The sequence below is a fragment of the Pleurodeles waltl genome, chromosome 3_1, assembly GCF_031143425.1.
Source record: "Pleurodeles waltl isolate 20211129_DDA chromosome 3_1, aPleWal1.hap1.20221129, whole genome shotgun sequence".
NCBI classification, from domain to species: domain Eukaryota; kingdom Metazoa; phylum Chordata; class Amphibia; order Caudata; family Salamandridae; genus Pleurodeles; species Pleurodeles waltl.
This window is the reverse complement of record NC_090440.1, coordinates 862687722-862709913: the sequence shown is the minus strand read 5'-3', so window position 1 is coordinate 862709913 and position 22192 is coordinate 862687722. Positions and strand designations below refer to the sequence as shown.

The following is a 22192-nucleotide window of genomic DNA, read 5'->3' as shown; positions in this document are numbered from 1 at the left end:
CTGTGCGCTGTTTTTTAACGCCCGCCCCCTCCTGTGCGTAAAAATTATGTGGGAGTGTAAATAAGGCGCACAGGCCTTAAAGTCATTTTTTGGACGGGAACGCCTACATTGCATGTCAATAACACAAGCCGTTTTCCCGCATCCAGAAAATGACGCACACAGAGGAATTTTGACGATCGCCGAGTCGGGCGTCACAGTATAAATATGGTGTTAGGTTTGCGCCGAATTTGCGTCAAAATGTTTGACGCAAATTCGGCGCAGTGTGTTTTCACAGTGAGCATGGCAAGCATGTGATGCAGTCTTCTCGAAAACGTGGTGGAGAGCACAGCTAAAAGGAACCTTAATGAGTGGAGCGCAGTACTCTAGAAGCTGCAGGCATGGCTGTTCTGCATGCCAAGATGATAAAGGGAAAAGGGGTTGGATGAATGGAGGCCTTATCTGTTTGCCGGTTCTGCGTTTGACAAATTCAGGTTTTGCTGCCAATTAGACAAAGTTTCATTGCTGAATAGCAATAATAATTGTCAAAGCCGCATGTATGAAAAAGGGACATTTATTTTTACACAATACATAATGATCTAAAATATCCTCAAATGTCCCAGCCAACAACTAGTTTGAAGGCTTGTTTTTTAGTCTGCCCGCTTTTGTCACTCGTAAATCTAGAGAGCTGCTATGTGATTTGTCAATGAAATGATGGTATAAACATTTTAGTCAATCACAAAAAATTGTCCTTTATTCCAGGCACTGCAGTGAGTGACCAAGGGACAATTGGCAGTCTGTTCCCGGGGTAGTGTATGTGCGAAAAGTGGGAACATCACTTGAAATTACCGATACAGTATAGATGATGTTTGTGTTGTGAATTGTATTGATCACTGGTGCTGACTGAACATTTTCATACAGGCTGCACTCTCTGAAAGGCTGGGAGGGTTGAGAAAGTTTCAAATGAGCGTTGGGGATTCCTGTAGAAGTTAGGCTGCCTATAGCATCAGCAAGTGGAAAAAAATGGCCATACACAGAACAAAAGATGAATCTGGATTCTGCGGATTTAAAAATACAGGATTAGCAAATCGGGCAGTTTTTTTTATTTCAGTAGAAATATGATGTGCTTTTCCCACTTTTTTGGAATACAATTCATCGGAGATTTCTCCAAATGGGTAATTGGCGTTATGCACTTAGGTCCCTGTCACCGCGCTATTGATTACACTGTGTAGGACCTAACATTTTTATTTTTTTATTTTTGTGTCCACCCCTGAAAAGCTTGTGGCAATTCTCTTTGCTCATATAGAATGTGGGTATGGTTATATTCAAGATGGCGGATCTGGTGGGTTTGAGAAACACGAAAGTAATGTTTAATCATTACCAGGCCTGGAAACGGCTACTGTGTGTCATCATTCTGCTCATTGTAACCAGTGTAACCTTGTGTTCAAAGAGTGATGAAAGAAGAGGAGTTGTAGAGCAGACAACGTCCAAATAGCATCACACCTGCGCTATTGTTCTGCAATAAGAGAACTGTGGAATAAAAGCACACCAACTTCAGACAGAGTGAGTGGATTGCCATGTTTTCATGCCCGTTCGTAATATCCAATGGTCTGGGACAAGGTGATCGGTTGGAAATTTGTTTTACAAGGTGAGACTCTTGGCACAAAAGTTGAAAACAACTGTGACGTGTGTGACATATGCAATTACTCTTGCACAATCGAGTACGTTCAGAAGGCAAGGACTTATTTTATGGTGATATTGTGAAATTAATTAGCAAAAATGAACTAAATCCCTAACTGCAACTTTTTCATGACAGCCTTCAGTTACCGGAAAGCTCCACCACCAATTCCTCCACGTCTCATTACCAAGCCTATCATCTCGGTCACGGCCCAGAGCAGCACAGAGTCCACGCATGAGACATACCTGCACAATGAGCCATCCCGGGTACCTCCATGGTCCAAGGATGTCAAAGGCCATTGCAACTCTGCTGAGAGCTTGGAAACAACAAAGACGTCAACAATGTCGAAGGCACGGGGGCTGTCATTGGACCTATCCTCTGTCCAACATCGAGCTTCCCCTAAACCCACCACTGTGATACCTAAGCCGGTCCCTTCCCGGGAAGATCTCAAAGCAGGACTGCGACAAAGAAAGTGGCGCCCGTCCATTGGAGTCCAGGTATGTTACTATTGTTTAATATAGTTCTCTCTAACAAATAGTTTAACACTGGATGGGATATATACTTTTGACATTAATAAAACCATGTTGTTCTTTAGTACTACTTGCTTTCGAATTCCCTATTCAAAACTCAATGCAACTATCACAGCTCCAACATTCACTTCTCCATACTTTTTTCTCAATCAAGCTGCCCTCCATTTTGTGAGCTTCCTTAAACCCTTAAAATATAAAGTTACTTCAGAGGAGGGCAGGGAATGCCGTCTGTAAATCTTTTATTGTGGCAACGGTGGAAAGTAGAGTATTGCTAGTGGGAAGCAAAAGAAAATCTAACTTTTGACTTAGTGCATTTGCTGTTTTAACATATCTCCACGCTGTACTTCCTGTTCTCCCCGATGTAGCTTACCTTTTCAAGGGTTGAATGGAGTTTCCCTAATGAAGTACATTCCAAGGAATGAAAAAGATAGAGGAATATAGTTTTGACTAGAACATCAGGCAGGGTTTAAGCCATTAACTGTAAGGTACGCCAGAGTTTATTTTTGACAAACGCATAGGTCCTCCGAATGTTTTCTGTGTCATGCCTGTGTTCCATAGTAACTCAAAGCCTAGGTGCTAGCGCTTGTACCTTGATCGTAGAGCTGTGGATGTAACGTGCTGTACTGGATATGTCAATGACCGTGGAACCAGGATATTGGAGTTCTAATCCCAGCTATTTGGCCAAACGTGTTGCTCCTCGGCAATTTTTTTTCTGTAATGTCAGTTACTTTTCTGCAAAAGATGGAAGGCCTAAAAAAAAAGGTTTAAACACCATATACGAACAAAGTTTAACACCAAATACAAAGTCAACCTTTGAGGCCAAATTACTAGGGTTGGTCAATTTTGCACCAAGGCTAGGACAATAGTGCCTTTGTTTGTTAACCAATTGACCAATTCAAAAAGGAGATGTGTTCCACTGGTGGGTAGACAAACAACATATAGACCCATTGCCAGTGCCTAAGAAGAGATTTGCACATATTGATTAGTGCCAAGAAGAGAGTTGTGTCTACTGGATGGCGTAAGAAATACAATTTTGCAGTGGACAGTTTCAAATGTTTCCAGTGCTTAATTTGAGCTGGTTGTTGCAGGTGTGACACGTATGTTTTAATACTGGCACTTAATTTTGCTTATCAAACTTTGACCCAGAAAACCAGTGGAATAAAAGGAGGAAGAGAAAGACAGAAAAACTGTGACAAAGAAAGAAAACAGAGACGAAAAAACCTCTAAGAGTGAGATAAAGCAGCAGGGCGTGTCTGATGGTGGATGAGAGTCATGAGATGAAATCAAAACGATACAGCAATTGTATTCAGTACCCCAACATCGAAAGCAGCAGCCAAGTGCTTCTGAGCATTACTTTGAACCCCAGCCCTTACTCTCTTACAAATAAACCACTGGATGGCTCCTTGCATTTCTGCTGTTTACTGACCACTCAGGTGGTGGAAACATTAATACAAAATTGCACTATCACTGGTGCAGAGCTACATACACAAGTGCAGGCTATGTGGCCCAACTCTTACCATACAGAAAATCCAGGTTGCTGTTAAGTTTCTAGTTTTGACAGGGCAAAGAAGCCATTGTCGCTCATACTCGCTCATACATGAACATGCACACTCTCTCTCTTTTTCTCTCTCCTATCTTTTTTTCTTTCTCTGGATTTTGTCCCTTCTTGAGGGTTCATTTAAATATTAAGAAGAAATAAATGTAATTATGAAGATGTTGTTCTGCTATTGTTCTTTAAGAATAAGTTTGGTAACTTTTTCTGTTGGATAATCTATCCAATTGCAGATTTCTCCCCTTAGAATACCCAGGTGCCAGACTGAATCGGGAAACTTTTTGCAGCAGTGGTAATGCGCCCCACTAGGTGGCACCATGCAGCTCTGCTCTAATTCAATTCTGCCTCGTACGTGACACAGTAGAAATACATACAGACACCACACCTTTGTGCTGATGTCAGTTTCTTGTCTTTTTCCCTTCTGCATCCTCAGACGCAGAGTGTGAACAATTGTTGTACCTATGTTGAATGCTAACTAGGGAGTTTTTTAGATGTTAAATTTAAGCCACTTCACACGACAAGAAAGTGGAGGGGAGTGAGGAATCTGTAGTTAGTTAGAGTATCTTCCAAAAAGAGCATTACTGAAGGTAAGTAACTTGTTCTTCTGATCTATGCTTCTAAACGTAGATTCCTCATCTTAGAATAGATATGTACCTCCCAAGGTGAAGGGTCTGTGGAGTGACTCAGATAAAATAATTCTTGCAAAACCAAGTGGATGAATTGTCTTCCCTGATAGACCTGGCTGTCAGGGCAACATTGGTTTGTGAATGTACACACTGACACCCATATTGCAGCCTGGCAAAAATCAAGGCCAGGCACTCCATGAGCCAACTCAGTAGAAGCAGCCTTGGCCCTGGTGGAATGGGCTTTCAGACCTACTAGGTATGCTTGTTGACCAGTGCATCTGAGATCATAATGCAGAGTGCCGTCTACCTCAACAGGGTCCTCCTTTGCAAAGCATTCCCTTTCCTTTATCTGGAGGACCCCACAAAAAGTTGGTTGCCTACTCTATGGTTCTTGGTACAATCAGTGTAAAAGCTAAAGCCCTTTTGGGGTCTGGTCGATAAACCGTCTCCCCCCCTTTAAAAGGAAAGGTTGTGGGGAGACAATGACCACAGAGAGAGTGAAGTCTTGCCCAATTTATAAGAGAGTCCTGACTTTTGGGAAGAATGCTGCCTGACTCCTCTGCACCAACTTGTCCAAACAACAGGTGGTATACGGTAGTTGCACTGAAAGTGCCTGAAATGTATTCATGCAGTGAGCTGACATGATCGCAATGAGGAAAATAGTCTTTAAGTTTTGCAGATGCAACCAGAAGCCATGCATCTGTGTGGGACCTAAGAGAAGCCCGCAATGTCTGCTTGGGTTTGACGACATACCTGTTTACCTTCCAGTCTTTGGTGCATGACATCACACATATTGCATGATGTAGAATCATGGCCTGAACCTAGACACTAAAGTCACACCTCTTATGGGTCTTTGACTGACATCTGCTTCTCGCAGTTGTGGCATGGCTTGAAACTTGTCATTTTGAGAGGGGACATTGTTTCCTAGTACAGTGGAGAAATCGTTTAGAAGTTTATCATAAAAAAACTAAGTAGGGAGAAGAGCTCTGGACCAACGTTGGAAGGCAGGTAAAGAAAGCATTCAACAGTGGCACTTCTATTCTTCTCTGCTCTGTCACTTCTGGGACAGTAGGGAATCAGCAAGGAGCCAGATTATGCCACATAACCTTGCACAGGAACACTTCTGTAGAAACGTTTCCATATCCTCTCTGGCACTCGGGGAGTATAATAAAGTGAGAAATCTGTGGTTAGATATATCCACCAGAAATAGCAATGCAACGTTTAAAGTAGAAAAACATGTAACCATAGTTTTTTGCCATTGTATTGGCATTCAAAAGTGATAAACTGAAACCAGATCAAAGTGGCCTTCAGCATTTATCCCCAATGGCTTCACAATTTTGAAGTCTATAAAGGGAGTAAAAGTCATGCCAAATTTCTTGAGGTTATGGAACTTTTATTTCTACTTCCTTCTCAGCAATTCAGTAATTCAGTGTCATTTTCTATTTGCTACTGAAACTTGCCAGCTATGTTGCAGCAGCGCCCCCTTCAGGTATTAAGAATGCTTTTTTCCCCAAAAAACAGATTACTTAGGTGGTCATTACGTTCATGTCGGTCTGGACCGCCATGCCGGCAGTGGCGTAATTTCCGCCAATGGCATGGCGGCCCAGACCGCCATATAATGAACGTGGCAGAACCGCCACGGATGAAACACCGCCACCGCCAGGCTCCTGCCACCAGCCAGCCTGGCGGCGTTTCAGATCCGACAGGGCAGCGTTGCAAGCAGTGCTGCCCGCTGGATAATGAGCTTGATTCTGCCAGCCTTTCCCTGACGGTTTCCACAACAAGGGAAAGGCTGGCGGAATGAGTGACTCGGGCCCCCCCGTCCTTGGGGGGGGCCCCTGCACTGCCCATGCACTTGGCATGGGGGGCCCCATGCACAGACCCATCGCACATTTCACTGCCCGATTTACGGGCAGTGAAATGCGTGACGGGTGCTGCTGCATCCACCGCACCGCCACATTGCGGCCGGCTGGCAGAAACACTGATTCCGCCCGCAAGCCCAGCTGGATGTTCATGATGTGGCTGGCGGGGGGTTCTGCACGCTGGCGTCTTCTGTCGACCGGCAGCGCCCCGCTGAGATCGTAATGAGGGCCTTAGTCTCTAATAGAAGGACAGTCAATCAGTTGAGGTAGACACAGTTTTCAGCCCCAACTCATAAGAATACAGTATATCATTCAAACGGCATGAGCCTTCAGCTGTAGAGACCACTAACTGCTCACACTGTAGGGCACAGTCACATATGCCATCACCTATAGAGAACACTGTATACTCAAACTATAGGAGACAATCACTGAAGCGCTTGCCCACACAGAGCATCACTTCAGTCAAAATATAAGATGCAAATACACACAGAGAATGCCACACCGCTTAATAGTTCCAGCCACCCCATGCCTCACCCGTAGAGAATAAAGAACCTGGGAAGGCTCAATTCATAAATGTTTTGCCTGTGACTTCTTTTTGCAGTCCTCTTTCCTTACTTTTGCCTTTTAGGAGTAAACCAGGAGCACTCCAAGAGTAAGTCACACCTACTCACAGGAAAAGCCTTTTTTAATTGTTTCCTTTAGTTGTTGTAAGCTTTCACTGCCACGGGGTGTGATGGGGAGGGATAGCATGAACGATCAGGTAACTCAAATGTACCACTGAGTTTGGTATTGTTACAGCGCCCACTCACATAAACAAGCAGTTGCTGGAGGTGCAATATAAGCATTAATACACTTATGCTAGAAAAAAATCAGGATTTCCCAAATGTAAAGTCTGCCATTGGTAGTGTTGGCAGATAATAATCTCCCACCTATAATAAAATGATAATTAATACAGGGAGTGCAGAATTATTAGGCAAATGAGTATTTTGACCACATCATCCTCTCCATGCATGTTGTCTTACTCCAAGCTGTATAGGCTCGAAAGCCTACTACCAATTAAGCATATTAGGTGATGTGCATCTCTGTAATGAGAAGGGGTGTGGTCTAATGACATCAACACCCTATATCAGGTTTGCATAATTATTAGGCAACTTCCTTTCCTTTGGCAAAATGGGTCAAAAGAAGGACTTGACAGGCTCAGAAAAGTCAAAAATAGTGAGATATCTTGCAGAGGGATGCAGCACTCTTAAAACTGCAAAGCTTCTGAAGCGTGATCATCGAACAATCAAGCGTTTCATTCAAAATAGTCAACAGGGTCGCAAGAAGCGTGTGGAAAAACCAAGGCGCAAAATAACTGCCCATGAACTGAGAAAAGTCAAGCGTGCAGCTGCCACGATGCCACTTGCCACCAGTTTGGCCATATTTCAGAGCTGCAACATCACTGGAGTGCCCAAAAGCACAAGGTGTGCAATACTCAGAGACATGGCCAAGGTAAGAAAGGCTGAAAGACGACCACCACTGAACAAGACACACAAGCTGAAACGTCAAGACTGGGCCAAGAAATATCTCAAGACTGATTTTTCTAAGGTTTTATGGACTGATGAAATGAGAGTGAGTCTTGATGGGCCAGATGGATGGGCCCGTGGCTGGATTGGTAAAGGGCAGATAGATCCAGTCCGACTCAGACGCCAGCAAGGTGGAGGTGGAGTACTGGTTTGGGCTGGTATCATCAAAGATGAGCTTGTGGGGCCTTTTCGGGTTGAGGATGGAGTCAAGCTCAACTCCCAGTCCTACTGCCAGTTCCTGGAAGACACCTTCTTCAAGCAGTGGTACAGGAAGAAGTCTGCATCCTTCAAGAAAAACATGGTTTTCATGCAGGACAATGCTCCATCACACGCGTCCAAGTACTCCACAGCGTGGCTGGCAAGAAAGGGTATAAAAGAAGGAAATCTAATGACATGGCCTCCTTGTTCACCTGATCTGAACCCCATTGAGAACCTGTGGTCCATCATCAAATGTGAGATTTACAAGGAGGGAAAACAGTACACCTCTCTGAACAGTGTCTGGGAGGCTGTGGTTGCTGCTGCACGCAATGTTGATGGTGAACAGATCAAAACACTGACAGAATCCATGGATGGCAGGCTTTTGAGTGTCCTTGCAAAGAAAGGTGGCTATATTGGTCACTGATTTGTTTTTGTTTTGTTTTTGAATGTCAGAAATGTATATTTGTGAATGTTGAGATGTTATATTGGTTTCACTGGTAATAATAAATAATTGAAATAGGTATATATTTTTTTTTGTTAAGTTGCCTAATAATTATGCACAGTAATAGTCACCTGCACACACAGATATCCCCCTAACATAGCTAAAACTAAAAACAAACTAAAAACTACTTCCAAAAATATTCAGCTTTGATATTAATGAGTTTTTTGGGTTCATTGAGAACATGGTTGTTGTTCAATAATATTATTAATCCTCAAAAATACAACTTGCCTAATAATTCTGCACTCCCTGTAATAAAATGATTTATAGAGTGCCTGGGTACTCCAAAGGGAGTGTCCCCGCGCTAAGCGAACAATATCCATGACCTCCCCCAAAAGATGACTTTCTAGCCCCTAAGGTTGTCTTAAAAAAAAGTCTTAAGTTTATACTTATACCTGCTTACACTTTAGATAAGGATAGGGTGTGGGTGCCAGGCTTATAAAGGGAAGAGGGGGTGGTGGCAGCCACTCATCAAGAAGGGTTAAAATATTATTAATTTTCAGACCAGCTGGGCTTGAGACCAAACATAATGGGTTTCGAGCTCCCCATGTTTGAGCAATGGGGTCCCGTCTCTCAGAGTACTTCTGCCTAGAAAGACCTCGGTCCCAGCCTGAATGTGGGTGCACGCTGGCTCATTTTCATAGCTATAACCAATATGCTCTTAAAAATATCTTCGAATCCTCTTAAAGAACGCAGCCGATGATCTCTTAGAACGCAAGGTTGGTTTCTTGCAGTGACTGACCCACAACATTCATTCACCTCGTATGATAACATTCAGTTTCTCTTCGATCGATCACTAAGTTGCCATAGACTAGTTTTAAGATGTGTTTGGCATGATCCAGTATTGGGGATCTGATGACAGTCCACTGGTTGTGAAAGTCTGGTAGGGCAGAAACTGCTGCAGTCACGCCAGGCATATTTTGACATGTCACTCAATCTTCCTCGACTCTTTCGACCTTTTGGAAATTCTACAGATTTATCTATAGCGTCTCTGCTTTCAGTATTCGAAATAGGGGAAATCTAAAAAGAACATCCACATTGTGTAAGTTCAGTTAGTCGACTTAATAAATGTAGGGGCATTCATTAAAAATGAAATGTGTTGCACCCGGTCATGTGGCATTATTAATCAATGCCTCGTCGCTGTTATATGTAATAACTAGCACTCGACATGAAGGACAATGAATTGATTTACTGGTTCTTTCTTTGATAATTGAATGCCAATGGAATTCGTCCCTACACACTTTATAATACGTTCTGAGTGGGGGTAGATTAATTAAATACATTCTTATACTAAGTCGATGGACGGCTGTGGTAATAGAATAATTAACACATTTTATGATAAAATGCTTGGTGTAATAGAGTCATTATCTTATTAGTGGTTACATGCAATATAATCTTTAAAGGGAATGTGCTTTCAAAGAGATACTCATAAAAGGCAGACCCTGAATTCGACAGCTATAAAGAGCCTGAAACTTTACTAAAATTCCAAAGCAGAGTCCTGTGTACCCAGGGCATATTTCCGTGATGTTAAGAATACAGTTTCATACATTTATGCGACATACCCGAAATTACAGTTCTGGGTTACAAGGGTTGGACTTTTTGGGATTTCCGTCGCACTGAATTACCAATCAGAATGCTGAATTTCACAGTGCCCCTGAATATTTTCTGCAATGTCGTGATTCCTCACAGAAGTAAGAATTACCCAGAGATCAGCCTATGGTGAAAGTCTGTATCTGGTGTTACCAAAGACCAGCTAGCTTCATTGTACATTTCTTGAATGGTGCTGCTTATCTGCTGTTATGAGTTGGTAAGAGAACATTCCATTCCACATCCAGTTGGCCTACCTTTCCTGCACTTGGCAGAGAAAATACAAGGGAAGGCCCTGTTGAAAAAATGTCAACCTATTGAATATTTATTACCTGAATTCCTTGTTCAGTAATTCAGACACTGTTACCTAACATGCACCGTGAGACCTTCCTGTAGGTTCATAATCACCTAACGTTCTAAACCCTCTGGAGTGGCTGGGTCGTTTCAGTGATGGCCTCTGTCTCCTCCTGTACCATTCCAATATTCATTTGTACTCTCGAATATCACTTTACAGTCTGAAAGAATCTTAAGCTCTGACTCTATCAGAACTAACCCCAATTTCTCTTGGACTGATTTCCATACACTTTCTCATTTGTGTGTGAGGCTGTTAAGTAGTAAGTCCAGGAAGGCCAATCCATGCCAGATCTTTATGATACTACAGGAGATACAGTTCCATTTAATTAATCTTGATAGCAAACCTTTGCATAGTCAGTGATTGTCCTGCAAATCTTACAGGCTCCAGCCATCATTAACATACATAGAACAACGCTGTAAGAGACTATTTTAAATTAGTACACCTTGAAGTACCCACAAAAGCTTGACTCTAAGGGGAGACTCTAGAGATAGTCATGGATGACATGGTGCAGTGCTTGTGTTATGTGGGTTCTATTAAGCACTAAAAAACATTCCCACTTGAATGTTTGGGTATGTGGGAGGTAACATAAATTCTCACTAAGTCATACCAGCCCTGGCTCTCCTTTCCTACAAAGATTGTTGTTTTCTCGCATGTGGTTTACTTCTAACAGGGTTTAACTTCTCTCTTTATTCCCAGGTGGAGACTATTTCAGATTCGGACACGGAGGGCAAGAGTCGCAGAGAGTTTCACTCCATTGGTGTGCAGGTGGAAGAGGACAAAAGGTAATACTGACATCAGGACCGCACTGACACAAAGAGAGAGTCGCATCACTGTGGTATATTCTTGATAGGTGTGTTAGGCATGCAGTGAGCTCGGGAGCACTCCTAAATTATAATACGCTGAGAGGCCCAGAGACTTTCACTCTAATTTGACTTCCCTATAACTTCACCAGGCATGCCAAATTAAATTAAAAAAATCATCATGTGAAGAGAGGCATAGGCTGTCGGGGCCTCCAGTGACAGCTGGAAACCCCATATGTGGAGTGCTTCCCGGCACTCTTGTCCCACAGTATGATCTGGCTCCACAATGGGTGACCATGTAATGGGAGCCAATATCGTGAGACTCACAGTGGCACCACAAGAGTTAGCAAAATTGCTTCAAGGTGCCACTGACTATTTGGTACTTTTAGGAAATCTGCTTTCAAATTCAGAAGCAGGTCCTAGTCCCTAAAAACGAATTAAAACGAACAGGAACACATTAACTGTTTCCAGTTTTATGACAGAATGGTTATACTTTTTATGTGTAAGAGCACAGCAAGACGATTATTGGGGTCAATTAATCAATCAATCAGGATTTATAAAGTGCAGTTAATCACTGTATAGGGTATACAGACTCTTGCCGGTCCCAGAAGCTTATTCAAACAGCCAGGTCTTGAGGGCCATTCGGAATTACCGAAGTGAGGTGATGGTCCGGATGTGCGTGGGGAGGCTGTTCCAGGTTTTTGCTGCAATGTGAGAGAAGGAGCGTCCGCCACTTCTGGTTTGGTAGATGCAGGGAGTCTGGGCAAGTGAAAGGGAGGCAGAGCGTAGTGTTCTTGATGGTTGGTGGAAGCTCAGGCGGTGGTTAATGTAAGCGGGCCCTTGGTTGTGTAGAACCTTGTTTGCGTAAATCACCAGCTTGAATTGGCATCTCTTATGTACGGGGAGCCAGAGGAGTTGCCTGAGGTGGGGTGTGATGTGAGATTGTCAGGGAAGGCCAAGAATAAGTCTGACTGTTGCGTTCTGTTTTGTCTGAAGTCTCTGAAGGGGGTTTGTGCCAATTCCAATGTAGAGGGTGTTGCTTTAGTCGAGTTGGCTGATGATGAGGGCCTGTGTCACGGTGCGTCTCGTGTGTAGGGGTAGCCACTTGAAGATCTTATGTAGCATGCGCAAAGTGAGGAAGCAGGCAGAGGAGATGGTGTTGATCTGTTATTTCATGGTGAGCTTGTTGTTAATAATGATTCCTAGGTTTCTGGCATGGTTGGAGGGAGTGGGTGTGGGTCTTATGTCTGATGGCCACCAGGGGTTGCTCCATGTGACGCTACTATTGCCAAAGATCAGTGCTTCCATCTTGTCTGTGTTCAGCTGCAGGCAGTTGTTCTTCATCCACTCAGCAACGTGAAATTTGGTTGTGGTGGTGGAGGGGTCGTCGGTGAGTGAGAGGATGAGTTGGGTGTCGTCTGCTTAGGAAATTATGTTGAGACCATGAGATATGACGATATTGGCCAGTGGGGCCATATATGTGTTGAAGAGTGCCGGGCTGAGGATAAGCCCTGGGGGACACCTTGGGTTCAGAGATGAAAGGTAGAAGGTGGATCCTCTGACTTCTTCTTGTGAGGGATGAGGTGAACCATCTGAACCCCCAATGAGGTGGAGTCATTCAGTCAACATGTGGTGGAATACGGTGTCAAAGGCTGCCGAGAGGTCGAGGAAGATCAAAGCTGCTGTTTCTCCTCGGTCTTGTAGGGTTCAGATGTCGTCGGTGGCTGCGATTAGAGCAGTTTTGGTGCTGTGATTGCTGCGGAAGCTGGATTGTGAGGCATTGAATAGCTGGTTCTGCTCCAGGTATGTCATGAGTTGCTTGTTGATGATCTTTTCCAGTACCTTCGCTGGGAAGGGGAGAAAGGAGATTGGCCAGTGGTTTTTGGGTTTGCTGGGGTTGGTAAAGGGTTTTCAAAGTAGTGGTCTGGTTTTGGCATGTTTCCAGGCATCAGGAAATGTTGCAGTGGTGATAGAGGTGTTTAGCAGGGCATTGAGTTACTGGCCGATGCTTTGGTTTCCAAGATTGAAGATGTGGTGCAGGCATGGGTCTGTGGGAGCTCCCAAGTGGGTGGATTTCATGGTGGAGGTGATGTCTTGGGTGGAGAGGATGTTCCAGGTGGTCAGTATGTGGTTTATGTCAGTTACGGTTGTGGCATATCTGTCGATGAAGTCCGTAGGTGTGGGGTGGGTTTCGAAGTTTCTGTATATGGTTACAATCTTGTCATGGAAGAAGTGGGTGAGGTTGTTGCACAGCTCCTGTGAGGGTGTGAAGTTGTTTTTCGCTGGCAGCTGGGTTGGAGAATTCATTAACAATGTTCAGAAGTTCCCTGGTGTTGTTGCCGCTGGTTTTGATGCATGCAGCAAGGGCTGTCTTCTTTGTTGTCTTCAGCAAAATAATCACATCGGAGAATTTATCTCTAGGGCAAGCATTTCTTTTTGTTTTAAAGGGAACTTTTGGAACTTGCCCCTAGAGCTAAGTGGAAAGAGTTTGTGAAACTGTACATTATCCTAAAATTAAGGAAAATGTTAGTAATTTTTTACTCTAAGTTACTTGTAAATACAAAAAATGCATTTTGTGGTATTGCAAGTGAAAATTGAATGAACTGAATTGAATCAACTGGTTCATGGAGAAAATTGTGATATTGTTTCTGCAAGACATTTTATACTTAAACCAATCATTTGCAGCAAGAAAATAAGCAAAATTTCATGCTAGCCTCATCTCTGACATTTCACATAATTTGCCTAATGTAAAAGTGCTCTCTGTTAATAAAAGAGTTTTCATTGACCTATGAAGGAGGTGTGTGTGTTAAATCTCAAAGGTCTTAATGCACTTCTGCTTAATTCCTATTTGCAGTGGGTTACAATTATGCATTCACAGGTGAAGACACAGGGATTTTACTTGCAAAGTATGACCATCTCCACATCCTCAGATCATACCTTTTACAGTATCTGCGACCTCTTCAGAGACTATCAGGGGCAGGAGTACATATAATGCCGGCTTTAGTGCTGGTGGTTTCTGGTGCGCCAGTATTTTTCAACACCTGTCCCATGACCTTCTTCTCTATGGATGTCCTCACTGCCACCCTCCAACAGTGCCCCTCACCTCTTCATAGCCCCTCTGTCACATGCATTTCATTTGCTTTGCAGCAGTACTCATACCAGTGTTGGGTGTCAGAGCACTTTTCATCACAGAGACAATGCAAAGACAATGAATCACACGTTTGTAAATCAGTCTAAAAAACTCAAATAAGAGAACGAGGATTGCAAGGTGTAGGAATCACATGTCATTCATACTAGTAGGCAGTATACTTTAAGATTGGTTGGGCTGGAAAAACCCAAACTTAGGATTTAAAACATACCACAGAGGTTAGGGTGGATTGGCTAATAAGAATGTATTTTTTTATCTAAACTAAGGAGCAACATTAGGATAATGAAAGACTGGGCAAAAAAAACATAATGTTCTAACCTACACCTTGCAGTTTGCATGCAGCTCATAGGTTACTGTGCTATATTAAAAGGATTGTAACTTATGAACTGCAAGTAATGAAAGATCACTTTGACAAAAGCTGTAACCCACAGAGCTATCGACATAAAATACAGGGATATAAATAGTACACATTCTTTGCAGCATGTACATTAACCCTCTGCACTAATTGATGATGAGCCAAAACTCCATGGGCTGCATGTAAAGGGCTGGCTGTGCAAGACGGCACAGCAAGTGCTGCGCTGTGCCGCCCTGCGCCCCCAGGAAAGGACAGAAATGTGCAGTTTCTACAAGATACAGTGCATTTCTGTCCTCTCGCCCTGCATTGGTGCACAAATTGCTACCATGTGCCAGTGCAAGCACCCTTGCACCACGGTGCAAGGGTGCCTGCGTTGTGGGAATGATTGTTTTGTGTAGGAAGGGACACCTTCCTGCACAAAAACAATCACAAAATGTGTTTTCCTCTTTTTGAGTGTGCTGCAGAATGCATCTTAGATGTATTGAAGAATAATAAAGAGAATTGTTTTGAAACTTCATACCACGGCTCCCATGTTATTGTGATATTGGAGACGAGTACATTGATATTGGCACCATTGAACTATGTGTACTTCATGAAAGGAGGAGCAACAAAAAGACCAAACTCTATAATACAGTTGTTGGACTCCTGAGGCACTCCCTTTTGTGTGTTTTTTCGTATAAATGTACTTACAGTTCTAGAGTAGTTTGACCATTAAAGGGTAAGTGCCGACCACTATTACCTTGTAGAACTAGCACTTGTGCAGCTGTCTTCAGCCAGATACTCTTGCTTTGGGATTCAGTGTAGAACTCTAACCTTTGGTTCTGGAGTCCTGTGCTATGTGCTGAAAAGCACTTCAACCCCTCGCCTGTTGTCGCACTCTCTACATAGATACAATTACATTTGGGTGTAAAATGTAATTACATCAGTGCTGCAGTAATTCATTTGGCCCTTCGATAGTTAACCTGTGGGTCTGGTGATTGCCTGCATCTCTTATCTGTCTTCGGACAGAATCACCCAGAGCTATCTGCAAGTGTCTCAGAAGGGTTGTAGGCTTAACCTGTCTGAAGGCTTCTCAGAAGCTCAGCAGTCTAATATTTAACCTTTGACCCATACTGACTGCAAGCTTCTCAGAAGAGCACTGCTCTAGCTGTTTACCTCTCTTGCCTTATTTGTCTGCAAGCATCTCTTGAGCACTGAATGCTAGCTGTCACGCCTGGCCGGCTTCTGAGGTCAGCAGCAGTCGAATAATTTGCCATTCCAGTACATACTAGTGGCAAGCTTCTCAGAATGTCAGCATTCCACCTGCTTCCCTTTCTTTTCAGGGTGACTCCACCAGAAAGTTAGGCCCATTTATTTGGTAATAGTAAAACTTACGGAAAAAAATCCTTTTCCAAAAAGTGCATCAAGTACTCCAATTTTGTTGCAGTGTCTAGCGCACAGCGCAAACACATTTGGGCCCTGATTTATACTTTTTTCGCGCCGCATTAGCATCATTTTTTGACGCAAAAGCGGCGCAAACTTACAAAATACAATTGTATTTTGTAAATTTGCCCTGCTGTTGCGTCAAAAAATGATGCTAATGCAGCGCAAAAAAAGTATAAATCAGGGCCTTGGTGTTAGCCCCTAATGCACATGAAGAAACCTATTGTGAAAAATGTGCGTTATGTGTGCAAAAAGGACATGACTTCTGCTTATTACATATTGTATGTGTAGTTAAATGTGCCTAATGAATAAAAAGCTGTTCTACGAATAATCGTTATTATAGAAAATACAAAACTCAAGTAGAGCAATCTGATTTGCTTTAAAACTGTCTTTACCTTTCATTAGTAGGGAACCTACATTGGGGCCATTCCTAAATGTGTGAGCACAAATAAAAAGAAAAAAAAGTTTATGTAATGTGGACTGGAGCAAACCATGTTTTCTTCGCTGTTTACTCAAACAGTCAAAGTGCATGTGTTCCATTTTTGTGCCACTGTAAAATAAGGGGCAGATTTAAGAAAAGTGGCGCTGCACCCTGTGCAGCGCCAGTTTCCTTGTGCCCCTTAGCACCCCCCTAGCGCCACCATGTGTGCACTGTATCTAGGATACAGCGCACCATGGCGCAGGGTAGGGGGCAATAGCATCAGAATTTATGATGTTATTGATGTACTGTTCAGGGTTAGCGCCCACATTTTAGCGCTAACCTTGAACACTACATAGGGGCCCAGTGTAAACAATGGTGTCCATCCTTTTAACACCTTCTGTGAGCAGGCGTTAAAAGTGCCGAAAAAAATGACATACAGAGATCTCCTAGATTTCTTTGCAACATTTTTTTCGCCCCCCCAAGGGGGGATCACCCCCTTTGCATACATTATGCATGCATAACGTAGCGCAAAGAGTTACAAAGTGGCACAATGCGCCACTTTGTAAATATGGCACAGGGAAAAGGCCACCTTACGCCGCCTTAGCATTAAAAAATATCACTAGTGCGGTGCTAAAGTGGCACTAGGCCCTCTCAAATCAGGGCCTAATACTGGTGTGTTTTGCACAGTATTTGTCCAGAATTTACATATTTCATCTAACTGCCGAAATTCACAATTTATTACTCATAGTATTACCAGTTCCACTTACCTGCAAATGACGAATGCAAGTGTGAACTCTGTAGAGTCTTGAAACCTATGGCTTGACCAATGGGATATCAGTTGTACTTATTCCACCAAACTCTCTTATCAGCAGTCCTACGAGTCTGCAAAAACAAGGCAGCAGCCCTGGTGCATAGTGCAATATGTCTTTCCATGGTGGGGGCAAGTTGACACTTTGTGAGCAAGTGCAACAATCTATTTTTTACATTTCAGCTCATCTCTAGATGTCACCTGAAAACCCTGACTACATTCCGAGGCCTCCTCTTCTTCTACTGACCTTCCAGATGCGTATCCTCTTTGTCTGCGGAACAATTGGGCAGCAAGGGGCGGGAGAAAGGCGAATGGTTCTTCCATCATTCTACATTTGTCCAGTTTCAGTTACTATGGAAACCGCCTGGCATAAAGAACAAATGGGAGACAGGAGTGCTGCCCTGGAACATGCTGTTCTCAGGGTAGTCCCTGTAGAGGGTGCGAGGCTAGAAAGATGTGACGCAGCTACTGCTGCTAGGCGTTCCCATCATGGAGCAGCAAACCTTTTTTTTCACCCAAAAAACAGCCAATCAGCTTGTCAGCAAGGACAAGGAATGTCAGTCTCTCATCATGAAATCTAATTAAGAAAACATAGCATCCAACTCCCAACAAGGCCATCTACAACTGCAGCATGTATGGTAATATACAGAGGATGTGCGGTAAAGGAACGGGGGAGCCAGGTTCAAGTCTCGGCATTGCCTCAAGATCCTGTGATTCTGGACAAATCACTTAAGCCCTCATTACAACCCTGGCGGTCGGTGTAAAAGCGGCGGTAATACCGCCAACAGGCCGGCGGGAAAAATTTTTTGATTGTGACCATGGGGGTTACTGCCATGCAAAACCGCCACTTTAACACACCGACCGCGAGGGTGGTGACGACCGCTGGGCTGGAGACTTCGGTCTCCAGCCCAGCAGCCATCACTACCGCTGGCGGTATCAGGACCCCGCATACTGCCATGGATTTTGTAGGGTTTTGTACCACCACGAAATCCATGGCAGTAGGCACTATCAGTGCCAGGGAATTCGTTCCCTGGCACTGATTGGGGTCTCCCCATCCCCCCTCCGCCTCCACTGAGTCCTCCCCCAACACCCACGACCCCCCTACCACCTCCCAAAGGTGATAGGACCCACCCCCCACCTCCCCACACCCACTGAAACTCCCACACCCCTCTACATGCATGCTCACACCACTCACACACATACATGCACACATGCATATACATCACATTTCCCCATACACACATTACACCCCCCGCATGCATACACGCACTCATACAACCTCTATACACACTCACACGCACACCCCATGCATGCACACACCAGACAACACCCCCCTTACCCTCCTCCCCTAACGGACGATCACCTTACCTGTTCCGGTGATCCTCCCGAAGGGAACAGGATTCATGGGGGCTGCTCCGCCGCCAGCACCCAGTCACCCGAACACTGCCACGCCGAATACTGGGACGTAATTCGGTGGGCGGTGTTCTGGTGACATGGCGGTGACAGTGGAGCTGCCTCCACTTCACCGCCGACCACCAGTATGGCTGCTGGCGGCTCTCCGTCCAAAAAAGGGTGGAGGGCTGCCAGCAGTCATGATATGGTTGGCGGAAGACCGCCACCACTGCCGGTCTTCAGCCCGGAAGAACCTCAGCAGTCTTAGAAAAAGACCACCAAGGTTGAAATGAGGGCCTTAATCTCCACGAACTATAAACAATGGATGTGACCGTATGTAATGTAACTGGTGTTCATGTAAAGCACGGCAATGCCTTTGTGTCGAGTTTGTGCTATAAAAAACAACAAAAAAGCAGATAAATTCTTGGCCCTGCTAAAAGCAACTATCTGAGCTACCCCCTGTGCTCTGCGCAACCAGGAAAGGATGGCCTCTTTAAGAGCGACTAGCACTTCCTCATAAATCTGCAATCATGCAGAACGTCAAGCTCCCAGAATGCAGGCAAATCATTGGTAAGACTGCCACCATGTATACGTCCTCAGGTTACCATGTTTCCAGTCCTGGACAGTCACTTGACAACTTAAACCGCTTTGAGAGTTGAAACATTGAGTTGCTTCTCTTGATCCAGGTTGACAAACGCAACTCATGATCTGTAACAGAAAAGCCTGAAGAAGGCAAGGCTTGATTATTAAAAGTCAGACATTTTATTAGGTCTTGCTACAGACAGCTTTAGTTATTGCAGACTGACCTAATGATTGCAATACTTCAGCTATGCTTGAATAGTAGGCTTTGAGTCAACCCACTCCAACCATGGAACCATTGACTTAGGCCCTCATTCTGACCTTGGCGGGCGGCGGAGGCCGCCCGCCAAAGTCCCGCCGTCAGGTTACCGTTCCGCGGTCGAAAGACCGCGGCGGTAATTCTGACTTTCCCGCTGGGCTGGCGGGCGGTCTCCTTCAGACCGCCAGCCAGCCCAGCGGGAAAGAGGCTTCCACGATGAAGCCGGCTCGGAATCGAGCCGGCGGAGTGGAAGCTGTGCGACGGGTGCAGTTGCACCCGTCGCGTATTTCACTGTCTGCGCAGCAGACAGTGAAATACATGTAGGGGCCCTCTTACGGGGGCCCCTGCAATGCCCATGCCAGTGGCATGGGCACTGCAGGGGCCCCCAGGGGCCCCGCGACCCCCCCTACCGCCATCCGGATCTCGGCGGTCCGACCGCCGGGATCTGGATGGCGGTAGGGGGGGTCAGAATCCCCGCGGCGGTGCAGCAAGCTGCGCCGCCGCGGAGGATTCAATGGGGCCGCGGTACACTGGCGGGACCCCGCCAGTGGTGCCGGTCCGACCGCGGCTTTACCGCCGCGGTCGGAATCCCCATTGAAGCACCGCCGGCTTGTCGGCGGTGCTCCCGCGGTCCTCCGCCCTGGCGGTCAAAGACCGCCAGGGTCAGAATGAGGGCCTTAGTGTGTTGTTACTGTTTTAGTCATTGAATGAGTCATTGTCAATCACATCTTGCATCAGCTCACAGGCAACTAGCTCTCTCACTGCATGCTATTGGCTTTTTCTTTGTCCTTCTTCCTATTGGCTGTGAGCATTTCGGGGTATGATGGACTACTTTATCATCTTGCCTTTCCCATGTATGCTCCATGGCTTCCTGTCTGCCTGTCGTTGTTCTTCATTACTCTGCACTCGCTACAGCTTCCCATCCTTCTCTCTCCCAGTTTCCCGAGCCCTGCTTTCTTTCTGTCTGTGCCTAAGCAGCTCCCATCTTCTCTCATTCCTCCATGTCCAGGCTCCTCATTGGAGCCTCAGCATAACAAAGATGGATGGACAGTGCTTACCACTCGCCAGCATTGATTGGCTTCTACTTCCAGGGCACAAGTTAGGGTGCACGCGGGTGGACGACGTCCACCCACTATTTTCACAGAGAGGATGCCGTCCACCCAACCAAGAATATGTTGGTCCTACTGTAAAAATGCTGGAGTGTCTTGGTGTAATTTTCAGACACCAGGACACATTCAGCCGCTCCTGCACGGTTCTGCTTTCGATCTGAGCAACAACGTGCAGGTGCAGGCGGGAGGTGTCTTTCAGAATTCAAGCAGCAGCTGGGCTCATAACAAATGCCAAATTAAAGGGGCCTTCAGGCCTCCGTTTGTTGGAGTATCCTGCCTCGCACCTATCTGGAGCCTGACCTCTAGATGTAAATGCAGTGGAGGGAAACAAAGGCTCACAGCTTATAAGCACTTCACAAGTGCTTAAGAGAGGCACACTTTGACTTTGTGCAATCCCTGTATATGAGAGATATGCAAGCAATATAAGAATGTCAGATGTGTTGGTCTGTCCCAGCAGTTACACAAAATAACAATTTAAATACTACTATTTTTTATTTCCGTTATAGTGCTGCTCATCAAAATGCAGGGTGTCAGAGTACTTTAAATTGCACATACTCATTAAATTGACAATAAATCATACAAGTTTGTACATCAATGTTCACAATATGTTACATAAGGCAGTGAGGGTTACAAGGTGTAGAAGTCACATATCGCCCTTCATAGCTCACTGCACTATACTAGAAGGATTACAAGTTATGAACCGCAAGTAACAAAAGTATCTCTGTGTTAAAAGTAGAAACGCACTTGGGGCCCAGGTTAGCGTTAGGGTTGTGTCACTTTTCTGGCTAAACCCTGATGCCAAATCTATTTTTGGATTTAAAGAGCCATACATATCCCGGTTGCCTTGATTTGTTAATAAAAACACAAATGCAAGGCAGTACATTGCCCTATGTTGCGTTACTTTGCGTCAGGTAGGCGTTACATGCGCAGGCAGCTAAAGCAGTTTCCTCTACATTGGAAATGTGCTGCATATGAACCATTACGCCTGATGGAAACAATTTGTTCAGTCCTTGGGTTGTGATGCCAGTTCCTGTGATGTCACTTTCTGAAATGCCACGAGCGATTACACGTGCCATGCTGTCACTTGCATGCTGCCTAACTTGGTTGGTCCCCTACTTCTTTTTTTAGGACTTGTACCTTGGCTTTATCCATGCTCAATGCTTGTATAATTGCAGCAAAAGCACTGGTGAAGCTAATAGCAGCAGGCGGCCATCTAGGAGTGGAATTTTGTGCTTTATTATTGTTCTGTCGTTCAAAGATGGCCATGACGTTGTTTCCAGATGCTGCAGTTAAACGCCACATGACCGTCATCTTGACAAAGTTAAAAAATAATAAAGTATACTGTATAGTTCCAAGATGGCTACGCTAGTTACTGCCGCAAAACTTGTGCCGCAATTGTACAAGAATTGGCAAAGCCTTATACTGGCATCTTCTTGAGGCCGTATTTGTACAAGCCTTGTCATAGCCATTT

At 44.7% G+C, this 22192-nt stretch overlaps 1 protein-coding gene across 3 annotated transcripts in view; it reads left to right on the top strand.

The window, feature by feature from the left end:
* Positions 1–22192, top strand: part of DLGAP3 (DLG associated protein 3) — a 1018817-nt gene that overhangs the window by 943865 nt on the left and 52760 nt on the right. For all 3 annotated transcript variants that reach the window (XM_069223793.1, XM_069223790.1, XM_069223789.1), the window contains 2 exons: positions 1793–2151; positions 11125–11210. In XM_069223793.1, coding sequence (XP_069079894.1) covers positions 1793–2151; positions 11125–11210 — 445 coding nt within the window. The remainder of the gene's footprint in view (positions 1–1792; positions 2152–11124; positions 11211–22192) is intronic.